The sequence below is a fragment of the Helianthus annuus genome, chromosome 7 (assembly GCF_002127325.2).
Source record: "Helianthus annuus cultivar XRQ/B chromosome 7, HanXRQr2.0-SUNRISE, whole genome shotgun sequence".
NCBI classification, from domain to species: Eukaryota; Viridiplantae; Streptophyta; class Magnoliopsida; order Asterales; family Asteraceae; genus Helianthus; species Helianthus annuus.
The window spans coordinates 121,383,941-121,410,468 of record NC_035439.2 but is presented as its reverse complement, the minus strand read 5'-3'; the positions used below and the strand labels follow the sequence as shown (position 1 = coordinate 121,410,468).

The 26,528-nt window shown below is 35.2% G+C and overlaps 3 protein-coding genes across 3 annotated transcripts; all 3 read left to right on the top strand.

Annotated features, from left to right (window-relative positions):
* Nucleotides 1-3,712: 3,712 nt before the first annotated feature.
* LOC110868393 (R-linalool synthase QH1, chloroplastic) lies at nucleotides 3,713-6,581 on the top strand. The gene is made up of 7 exons (XM_022117546.2): nucleotides 3,713-3,935; nucleotides 4,105-4,384; nucleotides 4,521-4,902; nucleotides 5,033-5,251; nucleotides 5,354-5,492; nucleotides 5,564-5,791; nucleotides 6,222-6,581. Exons 1-7 carry the CDS (start codon nucleotides 3,717-3,719, stop codon nucleotides 6,504-6,506), a joined length of 1,752 nt encoding a protein of 583 aa, XP_021973238.2. The 5' UTR covers nucleotides 3,713-3,716; the 3' UTR covers nucleotides 6,507-6,581.
* Nucleotides 6,582-17,275: 10,694 nt separating this feature from the next.
* On the top strand, nucleotides 17,276-19,089 carry LOC110868394 (parthenolide synthase). The gene is made up of 2 exons (XM_022117547.2): nucleotides 17,276-18,193; nucleotides 18,281-19,089. Exons 1-2 carry the CDS (start codon nucleotides 17,276-17,278, stop codon nucleotides 18,890-18,892), a joined length of 1,530 nt encoding a protein of 509 aa, XP_021973239.1. The 3' UTR covers nucleotides 18,893-19,089.
* A 3,251-nt stretch (nucleotides 19,090-22,340) lies between these two features.
* Nucleotides 22,341-24,428, top strand: LOC110866837 (uncharacterized mitochondrial protein AtMg00810-like). Its single transcript, XM_022115987.1, has 2 exons — nucleotides 22,341-23,386; nucleotides 24,368-24,428. The coding sequence occupies exons 1-2, from the start codon at nucleotides 22,341-22,343 to the stop codon at nucleotides 24,426-24,428; spliced, it is 1,107 nt and encodes a 368-aa protein (XP_021971679.1).
* The last annotated feature ends 2,100 nt before the right edge of the window (nucleotides 24,429-26,528 follow it).

The window sequence follows — 26,528 nt, the reverse complement described above, 5'->3', positions numbered from 1 at the left end:
GCTGAAATCGGGTTTCTCGCGGCCCGCATAGACCTAAGGCTCATCTTACGCGGCCCGCGTAATAGGGGGTCTAGGCCGTAGCTGATCCGGGTCACGAGTATAGGTCCAACACGTGCTGCCACATGTCATCACCGGGTGATGCCTCGTTTTTTATCGCTCACGGCCCGCGTAGGCCCCCCCCGACAGCCGCAATTTCCTTGATTTTATTTTCTTTTTTAATGTTATACCGTATTTTGGGCTCGGTTTTCACATACGGGGTGTATTTTAAGACATATTGGGATATTTTAAATATTTTTAGGGTGTCGAAAATATTTCGAGGGTTGTTATAGAAACCTAGTTCGGAAACTTGCTATCTTCGGGATCACCCATCTCGGGTTACCTAGCACACACATCAAAGAACCATGCTAATCGAGACACCCTACACCGTAGTAGTATACCTTAAGCCAGCAGCGAAAATCCAAATCAGAGACAGCACTACCGAGAATTCGTCTCAATTAGGCGCTTGTAGGAGACTAGGAGGGGGCCCGCCGTTAAGTAGAAAAGAGAGATGAGGGCACATAAGTTTACCAAAAGACAGTCGGCGTATACAATTTGTAAACTACTACCTGAAACTTACAATCTCGAGCTCTATGGCTTACTGCTTAACTTAATAAATACTACTTGCAGGATTACTCCTAGTACATGTGGTTTACTATAGCACCAGCCCTGGGACTACCTTACATTATTCAGTTCTTCTTCTGCCCTTCCTGACCTGGAATGACTTGTTTAGCTAGTTTCCTTGCTCGCGGGGTTAGATTGATAGAGGGATTAGCTGGCTCCTACTCCTACAAGGTTATAAGGTTTATCCACTTCCTTACTTCCTCAAAAAAAAGGGGAGACAGGTTTTAGAACCAGCAAACCCTAGAAATCAAAATAAGGTTAGGTTCTAAAGCAGCTATCCTAAGTTATTGAACTATCATGATAGCATTCTAACTCTCAAAGTCACTACCAGAATTCGTATCTATGGCGAAAATAAAAGTCGTCAGTATAGCCTAAGATGTCGTCGTTATAGGCTCTCCCGACGACATGTCTTTGGGATATGTTCGTCGTTATATACATTTCAGAAATTAATAAAAAATATTTTTAAATATTTACTGACAACATGTAGTCCCAATAGGCACTGCAACCTATATACCATATTGAATCACATATTTATTATACTTTCAAATTTTATATGTTGAAGTGATATTGTTACAAGTTTTACCGTCGGGGTTGGTCACCCAATAGGAGAAACAAAGCTTCTAGGAGCACCTAAGAGGGCGTTTGGTTCGCGGAATTATTTGGAATTGGAATTAGAATTTCCTATGAATTAGAAATTGAAGGAATTGGATTTGGAATTTAAACATTCCAATTGGAATTGGAAATTGTTGGAATTGGAATCCCAATTCCATTTTTGTTGTGTCTGGTTGTCAAATTAATTCGAATCCATCACCCCGGCACCCACAACCACCAGTTCGGGTCGAAGCGGTTCGGGTCGAAGCGGTTCGGGTCGAAGCGGTTCGGGTCGAAATGGTACTGGTCCAAACGGTTCGGGTCGAAACGATTCGCGTCGAAACGGTACGGTCGAAACGGTTCGATTCGAAACGGTTCGGGTCGAAACAGTACGCGTCGAAACGGTTTGATTCGAAACGGTTCGGGTCGAAACGGTACGCGTCGAAACGGTTCGCGTCGAAACGATTCGATTCAAAACGGTTCGGGTTGAAACGGTTCCGTCGACGGTTCGATTCGAAATGGTACGGGTCGAAATCGTTCGTGTCTGATGGAGAGTGTGAAACACGGATGTTTAAGTGATTATCTGACGTGGTTTAGCTTGTTTTATATGATTATATGTTTAGAATTGTTTTATTGCGAGTGCTTGCATGTTTGCAGGTAAATATACGAAGGTGATAAAGTTACGGAGTTTAGAGGGGAATCGGATCATGTGATATTGATAGTGGTGGCCAACATATTGCATCTTTGGAGAAAATGGATAGCCATATTACACATTAAAGGATAATTACCTAATCTTTAATTTTCTAAAGATTATATTATCATTGATTTCTCACAAAAGAAAATGGCAGTAGACTTTATTAATTTGGGGGAGCTCCAAACTCAAAAAAAGAAAACATCATCATTGACTTTTTGGGAGGATCGATGATGGCAGCCATATTTATGTGGGGTTTTGGACTTGTGATGATTGATATTATTTGCATTAAAAAGGGGAGGATATCATCGATAACTGGAGGCAGCCGCACACAACCTTCAGCTCCCAAAATCATCGCATCAACATCATCATTCCACATCACTTGCAAGATCGATCATGAATTCAATTCTTTTTCAAGCTATTGAAGATCGTACGAACGGCATGAGCGGCTAGTTGTCCCGTGACCGTCTCCGGGGCTAGGGTTTATGTTTGAACATTAGGTTTGCTTATGTTACGAATTTTTGGATTAGGATTCGGTTAAACCTTTGGTTAGTCGTTCCTATTGTTTTTGTTTTGATTAAACAATATTTGATTATCGTAATCATTCTTGTTCATCAATTATTTGGTTTGTCATCAACAACCGGGATTAAATTCTAGGATGTCATTGTTTTAAACCTTTAATCATTGAACTTGATATGTTTATGAAATCTAAAATTGGTGATTAACTGGATTACTATTCATTTGCATCAATCTTTCGGTTTCGATCGTGGATCATTGCAATCAAATATATTGTCCGTTAATTATTTATCAAAACAAGTTTTACAAATCATGTCTATGTGATTTCCAACTGGTTGTAACTAAGTAACCTGATTTTCTGCATAACCTGAAAACCCGGAGATTGGTCCTCTTCTCACAACTGTTTACAACTTTAATTTATTTTTGTTTTCACAATCATTCTCAAAACTGCAAAAAACAATTAGTTTAGAATTAGATGATAATTAAAGCAACGAACTTTTACACTTTCCACTGATTCCCCGTGGATTCGACACCCTACTTGCCCTTTACTAGTAAAAGGTGAATAGGACACTTTTTTAATTATATTTTTGACCGACCTTACGACATCGATCAGTGTCGAAACAGTACGAGTCAAAACTGTTCGCGTCGAAACGGTTCGGATCGAAACCAGTATGCGTCGAAACGGTACGGGTTGGAACGGTGTGGGTCGATACGGTCGATACGGTCGAAGATTCCAATAAATTACTTTAATTCCTTCACATATAGCAAGGATTTGAATTCCTTTAGTTAAATGAATTTGAAGGAATTCATGCCTAATTCCAATTCCATTGTCAACCAAACACATGAAGATTGGAATTGGGATTCCAATTCCAATCAAATTCTATGAACCAAACATCTTAAGAGATGGAATTCAAATTCCAATTCCCTTAAATTCCATTGAATTCTTGCAAACCAAACACCCTTAAGTTAGGGATCTCATGGATTCAAGGTTTACAAGGAGAAAAAAATGGATTTCGCTATTCTAATAAACAAATTGTTAACACGTTTTTTTGTGTATTAATTTAGAGTTCTAGTAGACAATTAATTGGTTCATGGCTCAATTATAGATTTTGGCGTAATTAAGAGTAATAAGATGTGTGATTTTAGGTTACGTTACCATTTTAAATTGTTTTAAAATATTACAAAACTTAACCCACGAGTTATATAAATATATGTAAGCAAGCCATTCTTTTGTACTCAGAATAGTCCATATATGACAATGGCTTCAATTTGCCTTACCTGTCCTGGTCTTGGTTTTTCTAGATCTACCCCTAGTAAAAGGACAAGACATATGGCTAAGTATGAAAAACAAATATATCTAACACAACCTACGATCAAGGCTACAACTACTTATGCATCTACAGTTAGACGATCCGCAAACTATCCCCCTTCGTTATGGTCCTGTGATTATCTCCAGTCATTGACTAATAACTACGTGGTACGTTTTCCTTCCTCTGCCTTATGAACCAGTTCTTTTTTTTTTCTTGAACACGCAACGGATATTAATTTAAAAACAAAGTAGCTAGACACTAGATACGAATATACCTTATGATCTAATCACGACATTGTGTAAATGGTTGTTCACGTTTACATAAACGTTCATGTAGGGCGAAAAGTATGAGACAAGGTCAGATACATTGAAAGAATGTGTGAGGATGTTGATTTCAAATGGCACGGTGGTTGAGGACCCGTTAAGTATGCTTGAATTAGTTGATGATTTGCAGAGGCTTGGGATATCTTATCACTTCAAGGAGGAAATAAGTAGTGTGCTGAAGATGATATACATCTACCATTTTAAAGCAAATGAAAACTGGAACAAATCAAAATTGAACCTTAAAGCTTTGGGCTTTAGACTCTTGAGACAACATGGCTATCACATCCCTCAAGGTAGTTGTTGCTTGTTATATGTCATTTTATTTTAATTTTTATAAATTTACAATATAAACAAGTAACATAGTAAATCAAAAGCACATTCGAGTATTCGATAGATGCCTTATGATTTATGGTTGATTTTATTGTAAAGAAATATTTGAGGACATCAAGGATGAGAATGGAAACATCAAGGCCAACGTACAAGAGGACATTGTAGGAATGCTTAACTTGTATGAGGCTTCCTTTCTTGCTGTTGAGGATGAAAAGATATTGGATGAAGCCAGAGAGTTCACAAACATATATCTGAAAGAGAAGTTAGAAAAGAAGAACACTGGTAATGAAAGCATGCTGATGTTGATAAGTCATGCCTTGGAGCTTCCATTGGTTTGGCGGCCTCCAAGATTTGAGGCAATATGGTTTATAGAAGCATATAAAAGTAGAAGCGATATGAAACCATTGTTGTTAGAGCTTGCTGAATTGGATTTCAATATTGTGCAAGGGATACACCAGGAAGATCTGAAGTACTTATCAAGGTATATATTGTGTATGCTTTTGGTATGCATCATTAAGATATTCAGAATACCTTATCATATATATTCCATACATGAAGTTGTCGAATACTCGGTGATAATGCAAAACTAATGAAGTATTGTATTTAAGTAGGTGGTGGGAAGCTCTAGGTTGGAACAAGAAGCTCAGCTTTGCTAGAGACAGGTTGGTGGAGAGTTTTATGTGGACTGTTGGTGTAAGTTACCAACCATCATTGGGTGTTCTAAGGAAAAACATGACAAAGCTTATTTCGCTAATAAATGTCATAGATGATATTTATGACGTGTATGGTACTTTGGATGAACTTGAACAATTCACCGACATTGTGAGAAGGTAGGTGTAAGTCTTACATATATGGTGTAGGAATGATACTTATTGTATTCTTTTGTTTTTGAGGCATGTATCTTACATATGTTTCAATGATGGCTTATTTAGATGGGACATCAATGCCATTGAAGAACTTCCAGAGTACATGAAGATATGCTTCCTTGGATTCTACAACACAATCAATGAAATGGCATGCAACACTTTGACAAACCAAGAATTACTTATTAAACCTTGTGTGGAAAAAATGGTGATGTATCTTTCTTCTTTTTAACAATGGGTTTTACTAGTAACCGGTAACATTAAACTCGTACGCTGCAGTGGGTAGAATACTGTGAGGCAAACCTCCTGGAGGCACAATGGTTCAACAATGGATATACCCCAACTCTTGAAGAGTACTTGAAAAATTCATGTATCACTATATCACTTCCTGTAATAATTTCAAATCTTTACTTCTTCACTTCAAATATTGGAGAGGCGCCCTCGCAGAACATAGTACAATGCTCGTCTTTGATTCTCCGTCTTGCTGATGACTTGGGGACGTCAATGGTATATTAAATTTATTGCTTTTTTTTTATTTATAGGTGGTTTGGAGTTTGGATAAGTGTTTCTAGGAAGTTTTTAGAAGTTCTTATATGTAAAAGTGTAATTGATGGGCGTGTGAGTTAGCCGTTTTAAAAAAAAAAAACAAAAATCTAGGCAGTTAGTAGCAAAGTCATGCAAGTCTGATGAGGTGGCAAGTGAACTCCTCGATTTCGCTCGTGTGACTAGAAATTGACTTGAGTTCGCTACCCAAACTGCCTAGATGTGTACAAGAACTTTGAAAAATGCCTAGAAATCCTTGCCCAAACTCGAAGCAAACTATAATTCCAAAAAAAAAATGTAACAAATTATTTTCTCTCATTCATCAGAGGTTCTAAAAAGGTAGGGGTAAAATACAAACTGAGTAAATGTAATCCTTTTTCTTTGTTAATATTAGGCCGAGCTTAAAAGAGGTGATGTTCCAAAATCAATCCAATGCTACATGCATGAAACCGGTGCTTCTGAAGAGAAAGCTAGGGGATATATAAAGAACTTAATCGTGGACACTTGGAAGAAGTTAAATAAAGAAAGAATCACCCTCAGTTCTCAAATATTAGTAGAATGTGCAACAAACCTTGGTAGAATGGCACAGTTTACATACCAATATGCGGATGTGTTTGGCTCGCCTGATGATTGGTATAAATCTCAGGAAATTTCATTGATTTTTAATCCTAAATCCTAGGGGGTTATCATATATATCACACAGATCAAGGTGGCTTAATGACTATCGCGTGGTTGGATTTCTTCTTTCTGATTATATAATACTAGAGTAAAACTCCGTGTATTACACGGGTTGAATAAATGTAATTTTATATATTAAATAATAAAAAGTTATATTTTTATGAACCCCGTATATTGTACAGGTTAAATAAATGTAATTTTATATACCAAATAGTAAAAAATAGTTATATCTTTAAAAACGATGTATATTACACAGATTAAATAAATGTAATTTTCTATACTAAATACTAAAAACGCCGTATCTTTAAAAAACCCGTGTATAATCGGGTTGAATAAATCTACCAAATAATAAAAATATTACATCCTTAAAAATCACATATGTTACAACTGTTAAATAGATCTAAAAAGAGTTATATCTTTAAAAACCATGTGTATTACACATATTAAATAACTGTAATTTTGTATATTAAATACTAAAAACGTCGTATCTTTAAAAAACTCGTGTATAGTCGGGTTGAAAAATCTACCAAATAATAAAAAAAATTGTATCCTTAAAAACCCCGTGTATTACACGTGTTGAATAAATCTAATTTTACATAGCAAATGATAAAAAGTTATATCTTTAAAAACTTCATGTATTACACATGTTATATAAATGTAACTTTATATAGTAAATAATAAAAAAAAAAGTTATATTTTTAAAACCCTCGCGTTTTACACGACTTGAATAAATATAATTTTGTATACCAATTAATAAAAAAAAAGTTATATTTTTAATAAATTAGGATAACATTTAGTATTAATTTATTATTTATATATTTAATATAAGATAAGTAGGAAAGAGAGACATTTGTTTTAAAAAATATATTAAATTAACAATTTAGATTTAAAGATAATATTTTATTAAAGTATCATAACATTTAATATTAATTTATTATTTATTTATTTAGTTAATATAAGATAAGTATAAATTTGAGGATAACTTCTATGAATGACACGTGTACAAAACTTGGTTTCTTTTATTATAATCTTTAAAAACTTCGTGTATTACACGTGTTATATAAATGTAACTTTGTATAGTAAATAATAAAAAAATGTTATATTTTTAAAAACCCCGCGTTTTACACGAGTTGAATAAATATAATTTTGTATACCAATTAATAAAAAAAGTTATATTTTTAATAAATTAGGATAACATTTAATATTAATTGGTTATTTATGTATTTGTTTTAAAATATATTAAATTAACAATTTAGATGATATCTTCTATGAGTGACACGTGTCCAAAACTTAATTTTTTTTATTATAGTAGATAGAAGATTAGTTATTTTTCAATTTGTTAATGTATACCTTCACTTCCCGTGATATTTGCATCTCTAGCTCTATTTTTTCTTTTGTAATAAAATATTTTCACAAAAAAGCGGCTTGTATTGCTTGGGTTTCTGGATAAACTAGTAATAAGATACATGCGCTTTGCGGCGCGGGTACCTTGCAAATATCGAACGGATTAGTCCAAACGCTATGTGATGTATTAACCATATAGAAACACACGTTTTGACGTATCTGATTGAACTCAATGTATCATATAGTTGCATTGCGATTAGATCAAAACGTAACGTAAATCGAATTTATATCGTACAATCATAACGTATTATACGCGACCCGACTAACTCGAATTTATATCGTCAAGACAAAAACTCTCGAGGGGGTCAAACTGTCAAAGTGACATTTACAAAGTTAATAAAAAGTTAAATGGTTAAAAATTGTATTTTATAAACTTAAGGGCTAAGAAAGGGTAAAGATAAAATTTGATAAAGTTTTGGGGCAAGAAGGAAACTATAACAAAGTTGGGGCTAAAAAGGAAACTACCACAAAGTTGGGATGTCAAAAGCAAACTATTTGTAAAATGGAGTAGTAGTTTAGGGACTAAATTTGCCATTTTATGAAACTTTGAAGATACTAAGTGAAGGGACTAAAATTGAAACATCCGTGAAAGTATGGGGGAAGAAGGCAAAGCCGGTGTCGCCAAGACAAAAACTCTCGAGGGTGTGAAAGTGTCATTAACAAAGTTCATAAAACGTTAAGTGCTTAAAAATTGCATTTTCTAAACCTAAGGGCTAAAAAATGGTAAAGATAAAATTTGATAAAGTTTTGGGGTAAGAAGGAAACTATAACAAAGTTGGGGCTGAAAAGGAAACTACCACAAAGTTGGGGTGATAAAAGCAAACTATTTGTAAAATGGAGTAGTAGTTTATGGACTAAATTTGCTATTTTATAAAACTTTAAAGATAACAAAGTCAAGGAGCTAAAATTGCAACATCCGTAAAAATAGAGGGGGATGAAGACAAAGCCGGTGGGGTTTCCACCGACTTTGTCTTTTAAGATGTTGTATAATTTGGCTTCGGCCAATAGTATGAAAATGGAACATCACAAACAAATCAAATAATAGATTTATTTTTAATTATGTCTCAGTTCTATAAACAAGAACAACCATAAACAATAATAGCATAAAGTTTATTATTTCTCCTTATTTAAGTATAGTTGCTCTTGTTCCTTTTACTCGCCAGCAACTCCCCAAAAACCATCAATAATAATTTATTTATTTTTGAACAACAAAGAATCATACTTTTAAATACTCATATATCTAGACATATATCTAGAGGTTTTAATTTTGTCAGGTTAGCGATTTAATAGGTTTCGGGTTGGCAGGTTGCAATTATTCAAACCGGACCTATATTTTTATTCGTGTCATGTCGTGTCGAAACCATTTAAATTCGTGTCGTGTTTTGTGTATGTTATAGATATAAAAAATCATTAAACTAATTTGTTCATATGTTTTTCAAAATTTCGCGAGGGAATTTGGTTAATGTAGGTTCGGTTTATTGCATTATAATTAGGGGGAGGGGGTGGTGATCACTTATCAGTTATCACTCACTCATCACTCACAACATCTAATCAAGTTTCGCCATGTTATCAACCATTATTCTATCACTCACAACCTTTTTTAGTGGAAATGGTCATCACTCACAACGCCCAACAATAAACCCTCACACCCCCTCACATCCTTCTATTTATCACGCTTGAATTTTATCACGGAAATTCTTTTTCATGCGTTAAGATTGTATGGTGGCGGTGGTTTGTTGCATTGTATCACGCGTGCAAAACATTCATCACAGGCAAAAAAAGCACCGCCCCCTCCCCCCTTAGGGATGAGCATTTGGCACCGGGTACCAATACCGAACCGTACTGGGCATATTCGGTACCGGTACCAATTTTCCCCGTATTTCGGTACCGAACGGGTATCGTGCTCATCCCTAGGTATAATAACCCAAAGATAAACAGTAATGCTTCTGATTGTACTTATGCCCATAATTAATGGTGTTGTTCGGTATCAATTCGGTTTATTACGGTACCGACACTAAAAGATATCAGTTTGGTTTGTTAAGGTAAAGAATAAAAAAAACAATTCTTTTTGACCTATTCGATTTTGAAACAAACTTTTATTGAAACATGGATAAAAATAAGCATGTCGCAATAATATAACAATAAAATAACGGAAAGGGTAAACACTATAAATTTATATATAAAAAAAGTAAATGTTAGATAGCTTTGATGACATGTATGTGCTTCGATTACTTGTAAATTATACCACTCACAACCCTGATTCAAAAAAAATTATATCAAGACGTAGATAATCATAAACACGTTGTAACAACATACTCGACATTTTAGAAAGCATAGACAACTAGAGAATAGACGACTGGTATCCTGTTGAGGACTAATCTCCAAACAAAACAACGTATTTTTAGCGGGACCCAAGAAAACCATTTGACCTTGGAAGGAGACCCGATATAGTTGCTCGAATCAAACATTGTACTCCTTTCTCTATTTACCGTTTGTCAAAACTATACTTCCATCGTATGGTTAAAAATTATATATTTTTTTTACCATATTATCTTGTTTTTTATTTCCTAAAGGTTTCACCATATTATCTAATCATACAGATCTTGATCTTCCTTTTTTTTGAACGGCAAATTTTCTTTTTAGTTCCTGTTATTTGTGAGACTTGATCTAAGATCTATCCTCCTAAGGTGTTTAAAGGCTTTGCCTTTGCCAATGGATCACTACCGGGGGCGGAACCATAATGTAACCAGTCGTAGCATGGGCTACGGCTCAACCCCGTATTAGTAGTGTTTTTTTCGGTTTTATACAAAGGATCCCAAAAAAAATAAAAATACGAGGATACCCTTAACCAAAAAATAAGATACTTGATATTACTAAAATCCCATTTTTTATAAGCTCAAACATTTTAAACACGAAAACTTATATACTAATTAAGTCTGAATGATAAAATAAGCCAAATTAACAATAATAAAATTAAAAGTGGGGACTAAATATAATTGATAAAGTTAGTTAAAGACCCAAAACAATATTATAATTGAATAAGTGATCTTGCTCATCTTATGGTGGAAACTGAACACATAGTTCTTGTCCTTTGGTTTATCGGGTACTGAAGCTAACTTTGATTTTACCGGTTGCAACCGCAACCGTTGAAAGATGTTTTTCTAAATTGAATGGGCCCGGTATATTTGAACAATGCTATAGTTTGTGGGTCGAAAAAGAAACTTTTGATAAAGTAAAAGATGATGAGTGATGGAACGAGTTCAAGCTATGAAAAAAAAGGAGGATAAATCTATTAGATATTTGTTTTACTTTATTTATTATTGTTTTCTTATTATTCTATGATTGCATGATAAAAAAAAATCAGGATATTCCTAAATTAATGGGCTAACTCCGTCACCGATCACCACCTCATAGGTAGATCTTGATCTTCCTATTAGGCTATAGGGTGTGGGGATCATGGTTGAGACATGATTTGACATCTAGGAACATGAATGGAAGGCTACACCACCCCCTTGATTAATCCACCATGGTTTGCATGAATTAAACCATGGCAACCATGGTCCTCCTTTCCATTTTTCAACAAATCATTTCCTTTTTCTTTAGACAAAGATAATAAATAAGGGGCTAATGGTTTGGGTCATGACCACACCCTTAGGTAGCGTTCGTTTCATGGAATGGAATGGAATGGAATTAGGAAGTTTTTCTTTGTAAAATTGATCTTGGTTGGGAGAGGGAGGAATTTGAAATCCCATGAATTTCTTTAATCAATGAAATTTGTGACTATTTCAACATTCCTTAGAAATCCTTCACTCTAATGAAGGAATGGAATGGAATGTTGAAATAGTCACAAATTTCATTGATTAAAGAAATTCATGGGATTTCAAATTCCTCCCTCCCCCAACCAAGATCAATTTTACAAAGAAAAACTTCCTAATTCCATTCCATTCCATTCCATGAAACGAACGCTACCTTAGGGTAGTGATTTTGGATGATGAATTAGAGGTGAGTTATATGGCACTAACATATGGAGGGTCATGGTGGTCATAACGGTTATGATCATACCCTATAGCCTTAGTGTTTCTATTTGTGGTTAATTCAACTGTTTACTTTTGATTTGTTTCAGACACGTGCAAACATATATTGGCTACATCTTCGTTGTATCTTTCAAGTTTCAACGTCCATCAATATTATGCTAGATTTTTTGTAAATGTAATTGACACGTTGTTCAAGCTTGTTTTGTTGGAAAACTGTCTCTTAAGAGCACATGCAGTCGTTTCTCTTTCGATATTAATTTGCGTGATAGGAGCATCAATAATCAATCAATATCAATATCATCAATATAATAAAGTAGTTGGCCATGCTATATTACAGTTTCGAAAATTTAATATTTTGTTTCTCGTTTCTTGTATTTCATTTGTTCGTATTATATTTCTTAAATCAAACAACTTAATTAAAAACAAAACAATAATAATAAAACATAATATTTATTATATATGTATTAAGAACTATTTAATATTTTCTAATTATAAGTAATTTCAATTTCAATTTTATTTTATCTCATTTTATAATTTCTAAAAATTATTTTCTAACTATTTGATATATTTCTTTATTCAACCTTTTGGTCGGGACTTTGTCGGAAATAGTAACTTCTTTTTTTGTCAGAAATCTGTCGCCAATTTAGTCGGATACTTGTCGGAAATATTTTCCTGCAAGGGTTTTTCCGACAAACTTATTTCTGTCGGAAACGCCGTTTTCCGACAGTTTTCTGACAAATACCTTGGTCGGAAACAAGACAGTTTTTTAGTAGTGTATAGCTAGGAACATATAAGAATTTTTCATGGCTGCTACAATTTTGATTTTTGTATGTCAATTATTTGTTTTCGATTTACATGTTTGAGAGTTACTATAAGTTTACAAATTTATAAGTTTGCATGTATACGGGATTACATGTGTACAAGTTTACGAATTTACAAGTTTTGAATGCTTGCAAGTTAAAGCTCACATATTTACGTAATGATTAATATACCAATTAACGGATATTGTATGATCGATAATAATAAAAATAACATAATAATAAATGGATATGGTGAAATTTTTGTGTTAAATTGCATTTCAATTATTCCTCTTTTAGCATAATTGAACAAGACTTATAGCTTAGCTTTATCAAGTGTGAAGGAAATGATTTCTTTCCATGTAGTAGTTTAGGGTATAAAAAATCTTATAGCATTCATATCCTATCCATCAACTCCTCCCCCATCCTTAAAGTTTAAAAAAAAATCAACTAAAAGCTCACTAAATCTCATCTAATATTTCTTTACCCCACCCTTATATTTTGAAAAACCCATCCCCTAACTTTTCATATATGAAAAACTACTATTTATCTTCCATCAAATTATTGTTACTAGAGTCGTAGTTACCCGCGCGTTGCACAGGGGCATAGTTAAAATTCAGAACGTATAGCACACCATGTACAACCGATAAATAAATTTGTAAAAAAATTAAATAAAATGATTTTAAACATGTTATGCTTTATGCGTCGTAACTCGGCTCTAAACATTCAAATAATAAGAAAGGTAAAACAATATAGTATATAACAAAGGTACAAAAGATAAACCATAGAAACTTGGCCGGTTTCGATGCGCTCGTTATAGCAAGAAAAAATAAAAATTAAAAAATATGTTCAAAAGAGTATTGGCGCGTTCGTTAAAAAAAACCTTCGTCACACTCGTTATAACAAAAAAAAAAGTTAAAAAAATGTCTAAAACGGTATTAACGTGTTCGTTAAAAAAAACTATTTAGTGATAGAAAAGTAATTTAGTTAAAGTAAAAGATAAAAATACAATAATTAAACTCCATAATTTGCAAATGAAAAAGTTTCATAATAAATGACGAAATTGAATAAAGGAAAGAAATACTATCATATTTTTATAATTTATATAGACATAATCTGTAAGTGTAAATGAGAAATAAAATAAAATACGTGTTTGTAAGTAAGATAAAGATTAAAAAAATTGGTAAATGAGTTGTGAGAGATTTTATATAATGAGAGATAAATTTTAAAAAGTATTATTTTTAATTACATTTTTAAAGTAGAAAATTAGAGTGTCTACTTATCCAGTAAAAAAAAAACGGTTTAGCAACCACTGAGCTTAGTTTTATTTGTTATATTTCTTTTCCTTGAAGGCCTTACTTTTATTATTTTCATTATTAAAATTATACCTTATGCTATTGGTCAAACTACGTTTTCAACATATCTTTTAGCCAAATTAATCATCTATTATGAAAGCTATCTTAATTTAATTTTTTCCATCTGTTGTTGGTTCAACTACAATTTAATTTTCGTGTCTTTTCAACATGTGGCCTTGTGTAATCTTATTTAGGGTATGTTGGTTAAAAGTAGTTGGTGGCTGGTGACTGGAAGTTGTTAGCTGGTAGCTAGTAGTTATAGTTTTTTAGATATATTTGGTGTTTGGCAGAGTAGCTGGAGCTTTTAATAAAATGTAGAGTAAATTACAAAAATCGTCCTGTTATGTATATTACTTATTGCAAACTGTGTCCTTTGTCTTCAATGATTGGGGAGGGGGGGGGATAGTGCACGGTCCTCCCAACCGCCAGAGTGATCTCACTCCGGGAGCCGCTACCCGACCAAGCTAGCTCCGCGGTGACTTCCCCATGCCGAGTTCTTACCCTGGCGACATATGCCACTCCCAAGGCTCGAACCCGGTACCTCTGGGAAGAGGTGGGTGTCGGTGGCCAACTGGGCTACCCCAATTGGTTATTGTCTTCAATGATTACAGAAAACGTACTCGATGTTTATAAACCCTTGCAAGTTATGTCCTTTAGCCTTAACTCAGTTGATTTTTGTGGTTAAATATGACCAAATGGATCCCGCATGAGAATATTTTGTGGTTAAATCTGACCAAATATACCCAACATAAGAGTAAAATGACCAAAATACCCTCATGTGGGGTCCATTTGGTCAGATTTAACCACAAAAAATTAACTGAGTTAGGGCTAAAGGACATAACTTGCAAGGATTTGCAAACATCGAATACGTTTTCTGTAATTATTAAAGATAAAGGACACAGTTTGCAATAAGTGACATACATAAAGGATGATTTTTGTAATTTACTCTAAAATGTATAAAATGACCAAAATGGACATAACTAAAAATTTAAAAAGTTTGTGCATTAAAAAGTTCATTATCTTTAGAGGATAAAATGGTCATTTTTTCTCTAAAAGCTTGTAGCTTCTTCTAAACGCTACTAGTAGGAGCGTTCAACCAAAAGCTTAAAGCTCCTAACCTAAAAGCTTCAAGCTCCTCCAACCAAACAAGGCTTTTTGTTGAGTATGAGTTTTTTCTTAAAAGTTTAAAGCTAGAAGCCCCTAAAAACTCCATATCAAACATACCTTTAGTGCGTTGTCCGATCAAGCGTGTTTTGGGAAAACCATTTCCAAGTGCACTCTTTTTCACAATGTTTGTAAGAATTTAAGGAGCATGTATTGAGTTTCTTTCTTTTTTTTATAAACTAGAATTACGACCCGCCGCAATGCGGCGGGGATTTTTTAGTTATAACTAAGTCGATTTAGGACGCGCACGTTATGTTGGATCTGTCAAACAGGAAAAAATAGACGATGTAAAAACGTTCACCCACACACGCACATTGCGTCGTGTTAACTCGCAAAATTTAGAACGAAACGTAAAAACGCTAAACCAAAGACGCACGTTGCGATGTGTTAACTCACAAAATTTAGAACGAAGCATAAAGCGAAAAATTTGCGGAAAATGAAAACTATAAGGACCAAAGTTGAAAGTAAAAAAATTTGTGAGGATAGATTGCAAAAGATAAAAAGTTTAGTGTTAAAAGTAAAAAAAAAATAGTTTTGGGTTAAAAGTAATTTATGAAATACTTTTGGGTGAAAAGTAAAAAAATCAATTATTTTTTGTAAAACCCCCAAAGCCAAGGTTACAACAACCATATGCATAACCATTTTTTCTTTGGAAAACCCCCAAAGCCAAGATTACAACACATAAGTAAAAAAATCAAAGTGGTTAGATCGCAAAAGATGAAAACTTTTGAATTAGAAGTAAAAAATCAAATTAATCAAAGGGGTTAAATTACCAAAGATTAAAATTTTAAACCTAAATTGTCAAATATTAAAACTTTAGGGTTAAAAAGGAAACAAAGATTAAAAATTTTAAACTTAAATTGTCAAAGAATAAAACTTTAGGGTAAATTGTCAAAGATTAAAACTTTTGGGTTAAAAAGGAAACAAAGATAGAACTTTAAACTTAAATTGTCAAACATTAAAACTTTAGGGTTGAAAAGGAAAATTACCATTTTTTTAAAGACTCCCAAAGCTTACATTACAAGACATATATGCATAGTTGGGTTGCTTCTTTATAGTGTTTAATTTAAAGGTGGTTTAATCATTTCAAATTTAATATTTTAACATTGATGTCTTTGCGGTTAAAACTTAGGGTCGAAGCGGTGCTCTCTAAATGGAGAGTGGTTAACTTTTTGTCTAACCAATAATTTCATATCATGTTAACTCCTCATTTTACACTCAAACACTAGTGGTGCTCAAACACATGGGGAGTTTATTTCTCTTTTGATGTTTTTTATTTCTAGAAATTATGCATTAAAAATAAATAGAACATATATTAAACAAAATAAAATTACAATTACTTAAAAAAACACATTACATAAAACTAAAAATAGAAAATTAAACCATAATAAATCTAAAATTTATAAAAGGCATGGCCAATTATATTTTTCTGCGATATTACGTTTCCGCGCTAGAATAAACGACAACATCTTGAGTGAAGCATGGTCGTGTGGCTTAGTAAACATTCCATTTTTCAATGGCCAATTATATTTTTTTGCGATATCCCCCAATTTTTTTTTAAATTTCCAACGGTCACCCCCAACGTTCCATTTTTCATAACGTTCACGTTTTTCCATTCGATGAGTAATCACCGTTTTGGTCCTTCACCGATCACCAAAGGTGGGCTGGCGGCCCCTCGCCGTACGGGAAACTTGGATCACCGAAAATGCCCCTTCCACCCATATATGTTTGAAATACCCACATGTTGTGTTGTTAGAAATATGGATAATGGATATCAATAATCTGTAAAAACATATTTGGAAACCAATGCATCTATTGTGACAATAATTAATCTAATATGCAAAACGCGGACAAGCTTTAAAAAATTAATGAGATATCTCACATTCTCACTCAAAACAAAAAACCTTTCAAATTTAATATATTAATCCAATAATAATTAGGTAAATAATAACCGAGCCTACGCCTCCACTATAAATGAGCATATAATTAACCATGCATACGACCATAATCAATCACATGGAGATCTTCATTATCTTCCCTTTATGGCTTCTTGTTGCAACACTAGTCCTCTCTATGTCTTGCATGTTTCTATTTACTCTTAAATCATATAGGTCGCCCACATCTGTCTCTAAACTTCCCCCAAACCCTCCAAAACTTCCCATTATTGGAAACTTGCACCAACTAATAGGTTTACCTCGTCATCAAGCCTTATGGAAGCTTTCCAAACAATATGGCCCCCTTATGCAAATACATATTGGTTCAAAACCTTTCATTGTCATATCTTCCTCTACCATGGCCAAACAAGTCTTTAAAAATCTAGATCACATCTTTTGTTCTCGCCCTCCGTCCCATGCCACCAAACGACTATCTTACAACTATCTTGACATCGCGTTCGCGCCTCATAATGATCACTGGAGGGAGATGCGCAAGATTTTGGTGTCTGAGTTCTTGGGCCCCAAAAGAGCTAGCTCATATAACAATGTGTTGGTGACCGAAATCAAAAGCATGGTTCATTCTCTAACGTTACAACCATCAAATGTTGCGGTAAACCTAAATGAGGTGTTTTTAGCAACAGTAAAAGGGTTGGTGTGTAAGCTTGCGTTTGGTAAGAACTATAGAGAACAACCCCTTAAGGGTCCATCATGGGAAGTGATGCTTGATGAAACCATGGAAATACTGAATGGATCACTTGGTGATTCTTTTCCATGGTTAGGTCGATTCATTGACCAATTTAGTGGATGGGATAGTAAGCTCGCGAAATGTTTTAGTAATCTTGATGCCTACATTGAGACCATAGTGGACGAACACCAAAACAATACCGTTGCCAAATTAAGTGATGATGATGACTTTGTCCACACTCTAGTCGAGTTACCTACGATAGAGAATGCTTCTGGCTATCGGTTAACTAAAGAAGACATGAAAGCTCTCATCATGGTAAACTTTTATTTTGTGAATTTCTCTTATTTTTGATTGTAACAAAGAAATGTAAAAGGTTATGTAACTGATATAAACGTTTTTCAGGACGTATTAACAGGAGGGATTGATACAACAGTTGTGACGATGGTTTGGGCAATGTCCGAGATCACTAGAAGTCCTAGAGTGATGCAAAAGTTGCAAAGTGAAATCAGAAATTGCACAGGAAAAATAAAGAAAGAAAACAAACTGGATACAACCAAAATGACATACTTAAAAATGGTGATGAAAGAGACACTAAGATTGCATCCACCTGCCCCATTATTGCTCCCACATGAAAGTTTAAGCCATTGCCAAATTAGTGGTTATAGTGTCTTTCCTAGGACAACTGTTTTAATTAACGCGTGGGCGATCGGGAGAGATCCAGAAACATGGGGAGAGAATGCAGCTGAGTTCTATCCGGAGAGGTTTGAGAATCTTGAAGTTGAATATGGAGGTGGGAATTGTGAGATGGTCCCTTTCGGAGGGGGACGAAGATCCTGCCCGGCAATGAACACAGTTCTAACAACTATGGAGTCCACAATAGCAAACGTTCTTTACTGGTTTGATTGGGAAGTTCCTGTTGGAATGAAGAACGAAGATTTGAACATGCAAGAGGAAGGTTCTCTAGTTGCCCGTAAGAAATTACCCCTTTACCTCATCCCCAAAAAGTATATGTGAGAGGTCTAGACCACTAATCATTTCCTTCAAACAAATTGTTTGAAATCTTAAATGAGAAATAAATTGTTTAGTTTTTAGAGTGGTACTACTATCTCAATAGAACAATGGATTGCTTTAACAAGGATTATTGTAAATTCATACATATATTGCCCCTCTTCATGCGGACTAGTATTAATCGAGAGAATCATTCTCAATTATTAGACTTTTATTTAATTGATTGTAATTTGTCATACCTTCCTATCTTGTATCCTAAATTGTTGTACTCTCTGCCTATTTATGTGAACATGTTCAGTAGACTTTTGAGTGGACAAAATTTATTCTTTCCATTCTCTTCTAATATGGTATCAGCCAATTGATCCATCCCCATCACATCCCTCGTCTTTCTCTACCTCTCTTTTCATCTTCCATGGCAACTTCCTCTGACACTACTCTCTCAATGAACACCCTCCTCCACATGCTCACCATAAAACTCAATTCTTCCAACTACTTACTTTGGAAAAATCAAGTCGAACCTCTTCTGCATCACTAGGATTGGTATCGATTTGTTAATGGTTCATACACCGCCCCTTCGAAAACCACTACTGTCGACGCCAAGGAGGCGCCTAATCCCGAATACGTCTCTTGGCTTGAGTCCGATCAACGCATTCGTTTACTCCTACAATCATCTCTCACCGAGGAGGCCATGGCCGAAGTCCTTGGTCTATCGTCATCTCGAGAAGTCTGGCTCGCCCTCGAGTCCGCATACAGTCATGATTCTATGGAACGCTCTCAAAATATCAAGGATGCACTACGACAGTTGAAGAAGGGTGTACTCTCTGTTTAAGACTTTGCTAAAAAGTTCAAATCTCTTTGTGACCAGTTATCGGCTATTGGCACTCCCGTTTCCGAAGATGACAAATGTCACTGGTTCCTTTGCGGTTTGGGTCCAACGTTTGAGACGTTTTCTACGGCTCACCGAGCCATTCAGCCACGACCCTTTTTTCATGATTTACTTGCAAAAGCCGAAGGTCACGAATTATTTATCACATCTCTACATGGTTCCAATCCCGCCCCTTCCCCGACTGCGTTCATGGCATATCAACAACAGTCACGGTCACAATTTCGGGGCGGAAGAGGACGGTCGGCTCGTGGTCAGTCTCCTCGTGGTGGTTATTCCTCTCATGGAAGGGGAAGGCGTAGTCCTCATTGCCAACTATGTCGCAATGATTGCCATTACGCAAGCTCCTGTCCAGATCTGGCCTCCTATGCGAACAAGTCGTCTCACTCCACTGCCAACTTAGCGCAAGCTTTTCATGCCGACTGTACTCTAAATGATTACACACCTGATTGGAACTCGGACTCTGGAGCCACGCTACATATGGCTCCTTCACTAAATGATGTTGATTCCTCAGTTACATACCGCGGTAATGAAAAAGTCTATGTTGGAAATGGTAATGCTCTTCACATTTCTCATATTGTAAATCTTAAAATTAGTCCACATTTGCAACTAAAGAACGTTTTAATCGTCCCGCAACTCACTAAAAAGTTGTTGTCAGTTAGTAAGATGACTAATGATTATCCGGTTGATTTTCTGTTTTCTCGTTCTCATTTTCAAATTTAGGACAGGGCCACCAAGAAAACACTCGCAAAAGGAATTCTTAAAGACGGGCTCTATGTTCTCAATCCCAGTTTTCAAGCACTTACGGCATCTACTATCTCTCCATCCATGGCGTCTTTTGAATTATGGCTTAAACGCCTTGGTCATGTTGCTTTTGATGTTATTTCAGTTTTGAATAAGTTTGGATCGTTACGTATTACGTATATTTTACCTAAACCACATGTTTGTGAATCTTGTGAACTTTCTAAGCAACACAAACTTCCGTTATCGTTAAACGATAAACGTGCATCTCACGCACTTGACCTGGTGCATTGTGATTTATGGGGACCCGCACCCGTCACCTCTAAAGACGGTTATCGTTATTATGCCTTATTTATTGACGAATATTCCCGATTCTGTTGGTTTTATCCATTAAAAACAAAAACCGAATTTTGTGGGGTGCTTAACGTTTTTGTCACGTTTGCTCAAACTCAATTCTCACGTAAACTAAAGGTATTTCAAAGTGACGGTGGAACCGAATTCCTAATCATCAAGTTCAACGATTCTTTCAGGCAAACGGAACACATCATCAAATATCTTGTCCATACACCCCCCCCCCAACAAAATGGACGGGCAGAAAGAAAACATCGGCATCTAACCGAAACCGGTCTCGCCATGTTGTTCGGTGCAAATGCCCCGACTGAATTTTGGGCAGACGCTTTCTCCTCTGCTGCTCATGTCATCAACCGTCTTCCTACCAAATTGTTGAATAACAAATCGCCGTATGAGTTGCTATATAATATGGTTCCGATATATAACAATTTCAAAGTATTTGGCAGTCACGTCTTTCCGTATTTACGTCCGTATGCTCCTCACAAGCTTGCTCCTAGAAGCATTGCATGCGTTTTCATTGGATATTCCACACAGTATAAAGGTTACAAATGTTACGATCCAACTACCGGACGGACGTACATTACTAGACATGCAAAATTTGATGAAAATTATCTTCCGTTTTCTTTTCATGCATCTACCTACAACACTTACACCACCACCATTTTTTTAAATTCCTATCATAAAGAATTAGACACACCTACAAATCCTAAACCACTCTCACCACTGAAATCCCCACCAAAACCCTCTACAAATGAATCTCCAACACACCCTTGTCCTTCATGCTACCCAGAAACAACACACGCTCATCCTTTGGCCCAACATCAAGACACCACTCAAACTGAAGATATTTCCTCACTCGACCCTACTAACACTCCAGTCGATATCAGCACACCTACAGCCTCCCCTCAAATCGATGTCACCCAACCAGCCTCCCCTCAACTGACGCCAAATTCCGTTTCACCTCCGCCCTCTCCTACCCGTACCGTTCCACCCTCACATCCCATGATCACTCGCCAAAAAGCTGGTATTTCAAAACCCAAACATGTTATGGACCTTCATGCTATAACATCTACGTCACTTCTTCATACCTTGTTATCTACAACCGATCCCAAAGGTTTCAAAACAGCCTTTAAAGAAAAGCATTGGCGTGACGCCATGCACACAGAGATGTCAGCGCTTCATAAAAACAAGACATGGACACTTGTTCCCCGTCCATCTCGTGCTAACGTAGTCGGATCGAAATGGATATATCGCACCAAATACCATGCGGACGGCTCCATCGATTGATATAAAGCGCGTATCGTCGCGCAAGGCTTTTCTCAAATTCCGGGTTTTGATTTCTCGCATACCTTCAGTCCCGTTGTTAAAGCCACCACCGTCCGTCTTGTGCTATCTCTTGCCGTGTCAAACCGGTGGAAATTGCACCAACTAGACGTAAATAACGCCTTTTTAAATGGCCGTCTTGGTGAGGTTGTCTATATGGAACAACTACCAGGTTACATTGATCCTCAAAAACCCAATCACGTGTGTCGCCTTGACAAAGCCCTTTACGGTCTCAAGCAAGCCCCACGTGCATGGTTTCAACGTCTTAGCACGTTTCTTGTTCAACAAGGTTTCAAATGTAGCCAAGCCGACACCTCATTGTTCATTTTCCATCGTGGTGCTTGTCTTGTATATCTTTTGGTATATGTCGATGATATCATTGTCACCGGGAATCATGCTCCATCCATTCAACACTTCATAAAAAGATTGCAATCTGAATTTGCAATTAAAGACCTAGGCAAACTCAACTATTTTTTAGGTCTCGAAGTCTCTCACACAACGGATGCTTTGTTTCTTAGCCAAACCAAATATGCTCGGGATATTCTCACTCGAGCAGGGCTCCTTGATTCCAAACCCGTCGCCACACCTCTTGGCACAAATGATGTCTTCACAAGTCATGGAAAACCGTTTCACGATCCGACTTTGTATCGGTCCTTTGTCGGCGCTCTACAATACCTTACCATTACACGCCCGGATCTTTCTTATGCCGTAAATCAGGCAAGTCAATTTCTCCAATCCCCAACTGAGGACCATTTTCAAATGGTTAAAAGAATCATGAGGTATGTTAAAGGCACTATTACGTATGGGTTGCGATTTACTACTCCCACTGTCTCCAAACTTATTGGATATTCAGATGCCGATTGGGCCCGTTGCATCGAAACGCGTCGTTCTACATATGGGTACTCCATTTTCCTTGGCGGAAACTTAGTATCTTGGAGCGCTAAAAAGCAGCCCACTGTCTCTCGTTCCAGCTGTGAATCTGAGTACAGGGCTATGGCTAACACTGCAGCTGAACTCATATGGATCACTCATCTTCTGAAGGATCTTAATGCCTTACCAAATGAGCGACCTACTCTGCTTTGTGACAATCTTAGTGCCATTTTTCTAAGTCAAAATCCGGTTGCTCATAAGAGAGCAAAGCACAATGATATTGATTATCACTTTGTTAGAGAACTTGTATCATCCGGCAAGCTGCACACGAAGTTCGTTCCGACCAAGCTCCAGGTGGCAGACATCTTCACTAAACCGCTACCTAGACCTCTATTTGAATCCTTCCGAAAGCAGTTACGAGTATGCCCACCTATTTCGCTTGAAGGGGGTAATCGAGAGAATCATTCTCAATTATTAGACTTTTATTTAATTGATTGTAATTTGTCATACCTTCCTATCTTGTATCCTAAATTGTTGTACTCTCTGCCTATTTATGTGAACATGATCAGTAGACTTTTGAGTGGACAAAATTTATTCTTTCCTTCTCTTCTAATAAGTATCCTATGGTGCACACACCATAAAAACATTCACTACTAAAAAGCTTCTTAAATCCCTACGGAAGTCTCCTTTGCAAAAAGAAAAATCGTCGTAAATTTCAACTCATTTGCGACGTACTCCCATGAAAAGAAAAGCCCTAATGCTTTGATAAAATAGCGACAAAACAGTGCAAATTTTTTTTGTAAAAGATGCGTAGCAAATTCCGACACAATTCCGATAAAAAGTAATTCAATATAATTATGGGTCGTGTTAAAGAAACACCTAGAATTATCAAATTGACAACTTGGATACGGGGCACGTATAGACATATATGTGTGGTATGGGGTATTGCACATACTTTTAGGCTGGCTGGTGGTGTCAAACCACTAAATCCCAAACCCTATACGCTACGTCTAGCACCATACGTGGTGTATAAGGGTGTGCTTAACTGGTCTAAGACCAGCACTACTGTCTGCGTACGTACCTCTCACATCTTTATACTTCGCGTATAGTGAAAAGATGTGATTGAGGGTTGCTGTCTTGACTCATTATATATAGGGTGTAGTTACATCGTACTTATACGCCACAAACCAAATCAATTCCGACTGAACAATATCGGTACCAGTATTGCCATTCGTTTTTATAGTTTTTATAGATTTTATTGATGAAAAACATGTGTCGATATTATTTTTTGCATGTAACGAATTTATGTTTAGGTTTTCTTTTTCGATTGCTATAACAAGCGACACCGTAACGAATCAAACCGATATTTACTGAAATTCCACAGCAGAGCTGATTCAGTACTTATATTGTAATTTTATTGTTTCATTTTTGTTATCTAACCGTAACATGATGTTTGTAATTCGCAAAACATGCCAGCCTCTCTGCTATTTTGTATCTATATTAGCATGAAAGATGTATACAAAACGTCTCTTCACCGCAACGGGCGGCGCTTGAATACTAGTTTATTAAATATCACATTAAAATCCTTTTTTCACGAATTCAAAGAAAAGATTTAGTATTACTAAATTGTGGTACTATTTTTATATAATGATATATTGTTCAAAGAAAACATTCACGGTAAAATTTATTGAGAAAAATAAGTCGAGAAATTATAATTATAAATCATATGAAATGTCAAATTTCAATCAAGTTATTAAGACATATAAGTTGAGAGCTGGGATTCTAGACCCTAAACCATTCAATGAAAAATGAAAATTGCATTTAGCTTTACCAAAAATTCCGCCACAGGCTAGCTCTGAATGAATGTCCATTGTGCCACAAGGAAATTGACGATAATCAACACCTTCAATTTGATATCATCGTTTGTAATTAATGGATTCGTATCATCGTTCTGATCAAAAGCCTTAAAAAATCTGTTTGTAATTTGGAAAAAAGCTTAACTCCGTTAACTTTTTTTAACGGGGGACCATTGTAGGAAAAATAGCTGAAAGGTGGGACTAGTGGGGGGAATATTCTGAGGTGGGATTATTAATGGCCAATAAGGTCTAGGTGGGATTATTACAAGCCAATTTCCCTATTTTGTATCATGAGATACTAATTTTCATTTAATGTGAAAATTAATAATTCTAAAATAAATATATACTTTTTTAAAACTTCTAAAACCATGACACGCATTCACGCGTGTCATCTTCATTTATGACAGACGTTTCCTTGACACGCATTGTGTGTCATAAATGTGTGTCATAAAGGTATGTCATAAATGTGTGTCATAAAAGGATGACACACAAATGTATGTCATCTTCATTTTATGACAGGGGCTTCCTTGACACTCTTTTGCGTGTCATATATACCGTTTAATGACACGCATTGTGTATCATTAAATGTCTTTTTTCTAGTAGTGGCATAAACATTATTATTTTAATGTATATATACTTTTAGGACCTTTAAATCTTCTATATTAATTAATCCAGTTTGATAGCTAGAAAATTATGAAATATTAACGGTGGCATGGAAACAATAAATTGTGTTTGGGTGATTTTTGGTGTTTTAGGATTTTCTTGTAGGAAGATATAAACCGCTTCAATAAATTATCGGACTAAAATCAATTTTGCCTTGTGATTTCGATAAGGTTTAAGATTATAACTCTACCATATTTTTGTGTGATATTTCGATAGGGTATTCTTAATTTTATTTTGAATTTAAAATTATTTGAATCAAATGCCAACCCTTTTTCATATGGATTATGCTACGAGATAATAAGTATTAGTTGATTTTTCGTTATCTTGTATACGTTGGAATGTGTATTTATTTAACTCGTATAATATGATGACATGTATAACTATTGTATTATTTGACTTTATGTATATCTAATATTCTATGTATTACTATTTGTTATATACATAGTATTGAATAGAATAATTAAACCAAAGTTGTGGTTTATTAACATTCCCATGACAAAATATATTATTATGAAAATGGCTTATTCACAAGTAACAAAAGATTGGTATGTTTTTCAAAAGTCGTGGGAAACTGATACACATATTTGTTTATTTTCAATTTAAAATGACAAATATTATAAGATATATAATTTTGATTGGGTATATCTTGACATGTTAATACATAAATTGCATATTTCTTTGCTTGTAAGTGACAAAACATTTTATTTATACTTTGAGATGCTTTAATTCATTTATATACCACAATATTTTTCATTTGTAACTTATGTTTATGATTTATATTGCTTTTGATATGTTTTTATAAATATTATATGGATGGATAAAGCAAATAAAAGACTGAATTTGGTTGTTTTATTATCAGATTTGACACACGAAGTGTCATACTCCATAAATCTCATTATCTATTCACATAAGGTCATAAGATTTTAGACCGATAAACATTGTATGAATCAGATAC